The 9,564-nt window shown below is 42.4% G+C and overlaps 1 protein-coding gene across 1 annotated transcript; it reads left to right on the top strand.

Annotated features, from left to right (window-relative positions):
- Positions 1-1,602: 1,602 nt before the first annotated feature.
- Positions 1,603-9,190, top strand: LOC115173616 (glycosylated lysosomal membrane protein-like). Its single transcript, XM_029731885.1, has 6 exons — positions 1,603-1,736; positions 4,668-4,943; positions 5,291-5,485; positions 7,134-7,352; positions 7,551-7,816; positions 8,061-9,190. The coding sequence occupies exons 1-6, from the start codon at positions 1,629-1,631 to the stop codon at positions 8,230-8,232; spliced, it is 1,236 nt and encodes a 411-aa protein (XP_029587745.1). The 5' UTR covers positions 1,603-1,628; the 3' UTR covers positions 8,233-9,190.
- Positions 9,191-9,564: the final 374 nt, after the last annotated feature.

Genomic DNA, 9,564 nt, shown 5'->3' with positions numbered 1-9,564 from the left:
TATGAGATGAGTAAAGCAGTATTTAGTCTCCTGTGGCTCAGTTGGTAGAGCATGGTGTTTGCAACGCCAGGGTTGTGGGTTCGATTCCCACGGGGGACCAGTACTGGGGGGGGGGGGGAAATGTATGAAATGTATTCACTACTGTAAGTCGCTCTGGAAAAGAGCGTCTGCTAAATGACTAAAATGTAAATGTAAAAATTAAAGTGACTAGTGGGTGCTGTAGATGTGAAGGGCAGGCAGTGTGCCCCCAGTGATGCGTTGGGCAGACTACACCACCCTCTGGAGAGTCCTGCAGTTGCGGGCGGTGAAGTTGCCGTATCAGGCGGTGATACAGCCCGACAGAATGCTCTCAATCTGTAAAAGTTTGAGGGCTTTAGGAGCCAAATTTCTTCAACCTCCTTTGTTTTGTTGACATTGAGTGAGAGGTTATTTTCCTGGCACCACTCAACCAGGGCCCTCCCCTCCTTGTAGGTTCTCTCGTCATTGTTGGTAATCAGGCAAACGTGATTGAGTTGGAGGCGTGCGTGGCCATGTAGTCATGGGTAAACGGAGTACAGGAGGGGGCTGAGCACGCACCCTTGTGGGGCCCCTGTGTTGAGGATCAGCGAAGTGGAGGTATTGTTTCCTACCTTCAACACCTGGGGGCGGGGGGGCTGTCAGGAAGTCCAGGACCTAGTTGCACAGGTCGGGGTTCAGGCCCAGGGCCCCGAGCTTAATGATGAGCTTGGATTGCACTATGGTGTTGAACGCTGAGCTATAGTCAACAACAGCATTCTTGCATAGGTATCCCTCTTGCCCAGATGGGATAGGGCAGTGCGATGGCGATTGCATTGTCTGTGGATCTATTGGGGCGGTAAGCAAATTGAAGTGGGTCTAGGGTGTCAGGTAAGGTAGAGGTGATATGATCCATAACTAGCCTCTCAAAGCACTTCATGATGACAGAAGTGAGTGCTACAGGGCGATAGTAATTTAGTTCAGTTACCTTTGCTTTCTTGGGTACAGTAACAATGGTGGACATCTTGAAGCAAGTGGGGACAGCAGACTGGGATAGGGAGAGATTTAATTTGTCAGTAAACACTCCAGCCAGCTGGTCGCGCATGCTCTGAGGATGCAGCTAGTGTTGTACGTCGGCCATGGAGAAGGTGTTGGTAGCGGGCCGAGTCGGTGGCACTGTTTTATTCTCAAAGCAGGCAAAGAAGGTGTTTAAGCATATCGGGAAGCAAGACATCAGTGTCCACTAAACACAAATGCTTAATTTGTAAATCATGTCTGAGTGTTGGAGTGTGCCCCTGGCTATCTGTAAAATACATTTAAAAAACAAGAGAATTATGCCTACTGGTTTGCCTAATATAAGGAATTAGAAATTGTTCATACTTTTACTTTTAATACTTAAGTATATTTTAGCAATTACATTTACTTTTGATACTTAAGTATATTTAAAACCAAATACTTTTAGACTTTTGCTCAAGTATTTTACTGGGTGACTTTCACTTTTACTTGAGTATGAGAATTGGGTACTTTTTCCACAACTGCTGAAATCGATACTGACGAGTCAGCTGAAGACAAATCAGCTGATCAAATAAAGAACTCGACACGTGATTCCTCCATGTGTATGCCGAAAAAGAAAGATGGCGGCGGAGATTTTGTACACAATCCACTTTTATGTCTTATTTTTGCTTTTAACGATTCGGTTTTCTTCTAGTTTTATCGGCAATGGTGATAACTACCGACGGAATGTAAGTTGGGTAGTACATTGTTGTTTGCATTTCTGTTGTATAGTAATAAAGTGCTATAAAAGGTTGATAACGTTAGATAATCTTTTGCTGACCAGATAAAGTAGTAACGTACTCTAACGCGTTAGCTAGCTGACGCTTTGAGAATTTAGTTAGTAAGCTAACTACTGCTAGATAGCAAGTTATACATTTTAGTTAGTTGGTGATTACTAACATTTTGGATATACGTGTTTGGGTTTGTATTTATAGCGCTAGCCATATTGTAATGATGACCAACAATCTATAAAACTATAATTTACCAGTGGTGTAAAGTACTTAAGTAAAAATACTTTAAAGTACTTCTTAAGTCGTTTTTGGGGGTATGTGTACTTTTAAATTTTTGACTACTTTTACTTCACTACATTCCTAAATAAAATAATGTACTTTTTACTCCTTACATTTTCCCTGACACCCAAAAGTACTTGTTACATTTTGAATGCTTAGCAGGATAGAAAAATTGGCTAATTCATGTAATTATCAAGAGAACATGCCTGGTCATCCCTACTGCCTCTGATCTGGCGGACTCACTAAAGACAAATGCTTAGTTTGTAAATGTGTGAGTGTGCCCCTGGCTATCTGTAAAAAAAGAGAAAATTGTGCCATCTGTTTTGTTTAATTTAAGGAATTAGAAATTATTAATAATTTTACTTTTGATACTTAAGTAGATTTAAAACCAAATACTTTTAAACTTTTACTGAAGTACTATTTTACTGGGTGACTTTCACCTTTACTTGAGTCATTTTTTATGAAGGTATCTTTACTTTTACTCATGTATGACAATTGGGTACATTTTCCACCACTGTCATTTACCCATTGTTGGACCCCAGCCAACAATGCATACTGTAGCGACATAAGATTACACAATCCCTTGTGGTTGTGGTGGGTGTGATTTGAACTAGGGACATACGGAAAGTTTTCAGACCCCTTGACTTTTTTCACATTTTGTTACGTTACAACCGTATTCTAAAATGGATTAGATTTTAATCCATCTACACACAGTACCCCATAATGACAAAGCAATATGTTTTTTTTTTTTGTGCGTGCAAATTTATAAAAAAATAAGTATTCAGACCCTTTGCTATGAGACTCGAAATTGAGCTCCAGTGCATCCTGTTTCCATTAATCATCCTTGAGATGTTTCTACAACTTGGAGTCCACCTGTGGTAAATTCAATTGATTGGACATGATTTGGAAAGGCACACACCTGTCTATATAAGGTCCCACAGTTGACAGTGCATGTCAGAGCAAAAACCAAGCCATGAGGTCAAAGGAATTGTCCATAGAGCTCCGAGACAGGATTGTGTCGAGGCACAGATATGAGGAAGGGTACCAAAAAAATTCTGCAACTTTGAAGGTCCCCAAGAACACAGTGGACTCCATCATTCTTAAATGGAGGAAGTGTGGAACCACCAAGACTTACTAGACCTGGCCGCCCAGGCGAACTGAGCGATCAGGGGAGAAGGGCCTTGGTCTGAGAGGTGACCAAGAACCCGATGGTCACTCTGACAGCTCCAGAGTTCCTCTGTGGAGATGGGAGAACCTTCCAGAAGGACAACCATCTCTGCAGCTCTCCACCAATCAGGCCTTTATGGTAGAGTGGCCAGACGGAAGTCACTCCTCAGTAAAAGGCACATAACAGCCCGCTTGGAGTTTGCCAAAAGGCACCTAAAGACTCTCAGATCATGAGAAACAAGATTCTCTAGTCTGATGAAACCTAGATTGGAGTCTTTGGCCTGAATGCCAAGCGTCACGTCTGGAGGAAACCTGGCACCATCCCTACAGTGAAACATCGTGGTGGCAGCATCATGCTGTGGGGATGTTTTTCAGTGACGGGGCAGGGACTGGGAGACTAGTCAGGATCAAGGGAAAGATTTATGAAAACCTGCTCCAGAGCGCTCAGGACCTGACAGGGGTGAATGTTCACCTTTCAACAGAACAACGACCCTAAGCACACAGCCAAGTCAACATAGGAGTGGCTTCAGGACAAGTCTCTGAATGCCCTTGAGTGGCCCAGCCAGAGCTTGAACCCGATCAAACATATTTAGAGAGACCTGAAAATGCCTGTGCAGCAACGCTCCCCATCCAACCTGACAGAGCTTGAGAGGATCTGCAGAGAAGAGTGGGAGAAACTCCCCAAATACACGTCTGCCAAGCTTGTAGCGTCATACCCAAGAAGACTCGAGGCTGTAATCGCTGCCAAAGGTGCTTCAACAAAGTACTGAGTAAAGGGTTTGAATAATTATGTAAATGTGATAGGTGCCAAAATTTCTAAAAACCTGTTTTTGCTTTTTCATTATGGGGTATTGTGTGTAGATTGTGGAAAAAGTCAAGGAGGCTGAATACTTTCCGAATGCGCTGTAGGTGTAGGCCAAAGTGTTTGGGTTTTACATTTAAATACGTTTTTATTTTATTTAACCTTTTATTTAACTAGGCAAGTCAGTTAAGAACAAATTCTTATTTACAATGACGGCCTAGGAACAGTGGGTTAACTGTCTTGTTCAGGGGCAGAACGACAGATTTTTACCTTGTCAGCTCAGGGATACTCTAGCAACCTTTTGGTTACTGGCCCAGCGCTCTAAAAACTAGGCTACCTGCCGCCCCAGTTGCTGAGATAGCTAAATCAAATAGTGCTGAAACAAATATAAACCGAACACTACTCTGTGCTGGCAATCCAGCCATGTCAGATATGAATAAATATTGATTATGAACGATCTCATTTGAGACTTCCTTGCTTACCAAGTTTTTAGCGTTGTTGGCCTGAGCAGGACTCTGTGCAAATCTGTTATTGATTCATGAATCACCTCTGTTTACAATTTCGGTTTGCTTGTTTGATTCTCACCTGTGTTGCCAAAGAAAAACTATAAAACATACTCTGTTTTACTTACCTCTTCCCAGGTATCCCTGGAGCTGAACCCTGGTCTGAACTCCTTGCTGACACCGCTGCCCCCTGGTGTTGGCTTGCTCCATGTGCGGGCGCTTGGCAAAAACAACACACTGCATTACCTCCTCTGCAGCCAGGGGGCGCCAGCATTACTACTGGTGCACACAAGCTCCATTTCATCCAAGGTAGTGGTAGACTGGCCTGCCTTCCTTGTGCAAAATACCACAGGCAGCCTGAAAGTGACTCCAGAGAGCAGTGTTCTGTACAGCAACACACTCGTCTTTACCAGGGTGAGTCATCAGTAGTTCTAAATTGATGGTCATCGTGTTCATAAGTGTCAGTTGAGGTGATATTCTGAGTGGCTGATACAGGTCACATGACTATCTCATTCAAATGCATAAACCATAAAGACAAGTGAGGTTCTAGGTTTTGAACCATAATCCAGGTTATTGAAAGTAATAATTTGCGTGGTCAAATTCTAGCTCTATACATTTCTTGTAGATCATAAATGTTTGGATGGTTGTTAGCAATATGGAAATAGCTCTAACAAACACCTGGGTATTAAAAACGGGTTGATTTCAGACTGGTCAGCCATACGTAACTCATTCACTAAACCAACTAATTTGTCTCTCATCAGCTGTGGGAGTATGACGATGTCAACGACACAGCTGACCCTGAGCACCTACCCCCTTCCAGCTTTTTCCAGCCCTACGAGCTGCAGAATTTCACCTGGGGCGACCTGAACAAGACATTGGACCCCATGGCCAACACCGCCCTGCTTTGTGGAAGAGACGCCAGCGAGAGCTTCAGCAATGGCTCGCTCTGTCTGAAGGTAGGTGGAACTGGATCATCTAAAGCCTGCATGATGAAATTAGACATTTCATCATGAGAGATTCAGACCTTTGTTTGGATCCACTCAACAGATAGCATGGGACATGGACTCATCTCTACATTACACCACTTTTAACCTCCCTGGGCAAGGTGGGACGTTTGTCAACAGCCAGTGGAATCGCGTGGCGCAAAATACAAATACCTCAAATGCTATAACTTCAATTTCTCAAACATATGACTATTTTACACCATTTTAAAGACAAGACTCTCGTTAATCTAACCACATTGTCCGATTTCAAAAATGCTTTACAGCGAAAGCAAAATATTAGATTATGTCAGGAGAGTACCCTGCCAAAAAGAATCACACAGCCATTTTCAAAGCAAGCATATATGTCACAAAAACCAAAACCACAGCTAAATGCAGCACTAACCTTTGATGAACTTCATCAGATGACACTCCTAGGACATTATGTTATACAATACATGCATGTTTTGTTCAATCAAGTTCATATTTATATCAAAAAACAGCTTTTTACATTAGCATGTGATGTTCAGAACTAGCATACCCACCGCAAACTTCCGGTGAATTTACTAAATTACTCACGATTAACGTTCACAAAATGCATAACAATTATTTTAAGAATTAGAATCAGAACTCCTTTATGCAATCGCGGTGTCAGATTTTAAAATAGCTTTTCGGCGAAAGCACATTTTGCAATATTCTGAGTACATATAGCCATCATGGCTAGCTAATTTGACACCCACCAAGTTTGGCCCTCACCAAACTCAGATTTACTATAAGAAAAATTGGATTACCTTTGCTGTTCTTCGTCAGAATGCACTCCCAGGACTTCTACTTCAACAACAAATGTTATTTTGGTTCCAAATAATCCATAGTTATATTCAAATACCTCTGTTTTGTTCGTGTGTTCAGGTCAGTATCCGAAGGGTGACGTGTGAGCGCATTTCGTGACAAAAAAAATCAAAATATTCCATTACCGTACTTCGAAGCATGTCAAACGCTGTTTAAAATCAATTTTTTATGCTATTTTTCTCGTAAAATAGCGATAATATTCCAACCGGGCGACGTTGTATTCATTCAAAGGCTGAAAGAAAAAAATGGAGAATTCTAATGAACGCGCATCTCGTGTCACTGTTCCCAGCCTGACCACTCACAAACAGAGCTGCTGTACTTAGCCCAGAGACTGCAGACACCCCATTACACTTTCTGGCGCCTTCTGAGAGCCAATGGAAGCCTTAGAAAATGTCACGTTACAGCAGAGATGCTATATTTTTGATAGAGATGCCACAGAAGGAGAACAAATTGTCAGACAGGGCACTTCCTGTATGGAATCTTCTCAAGTTTTAGAAACTTTAGAGTGTTTTCTATCCAAATCTACTAATTATATGCATATTCTCGTTTCTGGGCAAGAGTAGTAACCAGTTTAAATCGGGTACGTTTTTTATCCGGCCGTGCAAATACTGCCCCCTAGCCCCAACAGGTTAAAGGTCTGAAAATGTCTGACAAACTTAGATTTTATGATTTTAAACTTGGTTACTGAAGTGAAGTGAGTACTACTGATCAGTGAGATTATTAATTTTATTGCATGTTAGCTAGCCTGTATTCAACCATTATTTTCCTAACCTAGTTCTCAGCCTTTGATGTTGAGGGGCGGGACCAAGGCTGGCCCAGTCTCCTCCACAACGCTAACTCCTCCCAGCTAAGGGTGGGGCTGGACGGCGTGGCCCCGAGGTCCAATCGATCCCGCTTTTCCCTAGAGCTACAGGCCGTGGGAGACACCCAGCCCATGAGCAGAGTGGACTTCCTCCGGTCAATAGATGACGAATACACTCCCTCCATATTCAAGGTAATGTCTGTGTGTGTTATAGACATGCAGTTATACTGTAGTAAATGTTACTGAGTAACATAGTGTTTAGATGTTTATATTTCAACAAATTTTGTGTGGTTGATCATTTATGGTTGATTCACTGTTCTAAACGTCCTTCTGTCTGTAGACTGTCACTAAAGCTGTCAGATTCTACAGTGATCTTGTCTTCTCCCTTAGGTATCTCAGTGGGTGTCCTCTCCAGTCAACTCCACCTCCCCTGTTCTTGGCTACGCCCAATGGAAGCCCGTGGCCTACCGCAGGCCATCGCCTGTCTTTGAGGACGCCACTCCCTGCCGGCACTCAACCCCTGTCCTCGTAGCCCAGCTTCCCCCCTCCGGTCTGGTGCTGGCTTATTATGGAGGGGAGAGCCAGACCACCGGGCTCAACATGACCTTCAGTATCACTGGAGACCCATTCTACAACACCACCAACTACCTTAGCTGGTAGGTAACTGTTTACATCCTATTGGTTCATCCTTGCTATAATATGTTGCATTTTAGCAACTTGAAATGAATTATACAGCAAATTGCAGTTTATAGCCCCTCTGTTACCCAAGCATCAACTATCAAGCATCTCACATCACCACCAACTACCTGAAATTAGAATGAAATTGTCAGCACTGATGATATTCTTCCTTCTCTTGCTTTTTCTGTCTTATCGCCTGACCTTTTCTCCTTCCTAATTCAGGACTGTGTTGGTGGGACTGGGCTCTCCTCCTGTGGACTCGTTTTCCCCCCTGGTTCTGGTCATCATGGCGGTGGGGCTGGGCACTCCCATGCTGATCATCCTGCTGGGCGGGGTGTGTGTGTGTGTCCGCAAGAACAGGACCCAAACGCAGGTTTACGAGCCAATCAACTGAGGCCAAGCCAGGATACGTGTCCCGCCTTTAACCATTTTCTAGCCAATGAACAGAGACACCTGGGCCCAGTTTTTCAAAAGTTATCTGGATTTGGCCTATCGGATACGATTAAATGCATAGAATAAGTGTCCAGCAGGTGTCACTCTTTTTTTAAATACGGGGTGCACTGATACATGTAGAATACACCACTTGCACGGAGCTCTGTGTAATATGGCCATCCATTGTTGGCACAATCAACCAATAAGTCTTTGACAGAAACCCATTTCTAACCACTTGCATAATTTAGGTATGGGCTGAATCATCATGTGGACGAGAGCCAATTAATGAGTGCGTTTATTTGTGCTTGTGAATGCTAAAGGCTCCCATCTCAACCCTAGCATTCCATGTGAGCATTTTTATACAGCAAATTGTGAAAAGGCTTCTTACTGTAGTAAGAACTAAATGACTCATGGAGTACACTCTTTCAGTTCTGTGTAAAACAGTATATTATCTTATTGTTGCTCACCAAACAGTACATGACATGCTACACTGAAGCTGTCTATGTTTGGCACTGCCAAGATAGGATATACTGACCTGACATGGGTTCTACACTGTCTAATGATCGACTCACGCACATATAAATATCTGACGACATTAGAAGAGTCAGAAGGGAGCAGGGTCTTTTTTTCCCCCGAAACACTGATCTGAGGTCAGTTTCTATTGTAATGGTTTAGGAATTGGTGAAGATAAGCTAATCCTGGATCTGCGCCTGAAGGAGACCCACACAGTGAGAGGAAAATAAATCTCAGGGAAGAACCTTATAGAAACAAGGTTTGTTGCTTTCTTTCCCAACCCCCCTGGATGTTAGTTATTCTTTGGGGAAATGGGAAGCATAGTTTGGGTCCATGTGCTCTTCAAAGTAAACTGAAATGTGATCATTGTAAAATATGTTTAGGCTTGTTTTAAATTCTTGATTAATGTTTGAGCTTCAATGTGTCAGCTAAGTTAAGTTAGCAATCGGTATGAGATTACAAAATGTTTTGTATGATCTTGTAATTAATGTTACTTTGACGCCCAGTGTTGATTGTTGCCCAAAAACTTTTGTCAAACCTCTCCTTTGGACTGAATTTAAAACATGCTTCATAATCAGGTGGTAATCACATAGGAGAGTAAATTGCCTTGTGGAGTATTTACCTGTGTTTCTATTAGGCAACAATATGTTACCTTAATTTTAGAGCTAAATGCGAAATGTAATGCGAAAACACGAGTACCTGAAATATTATTATGCAATCTAATACACAGGTCAGGTTAATTTTTATTTTGAGGAAACTTTCCCTTTAACTGAATGGTAAT

The sequence above is a fragment of the Salmo trutta genome, chromosome 34 (genome assembly GCF_901001165.1).
Source record: "Salmo trutta chromosome 34, fSalTru1.1, whole genome shotgun sequence".
Classification (NCBI taxonomy): Eukaryota; Metazoa; Chordata; class Actinopteri; order Salmoniformes; family Salmonidae; genus Salmo; species Salmo trutta.
Note: the sequence above shows the minus strand (reverse complement) of the source record. Positions and strands in the feature narration are given on the sequence as shown.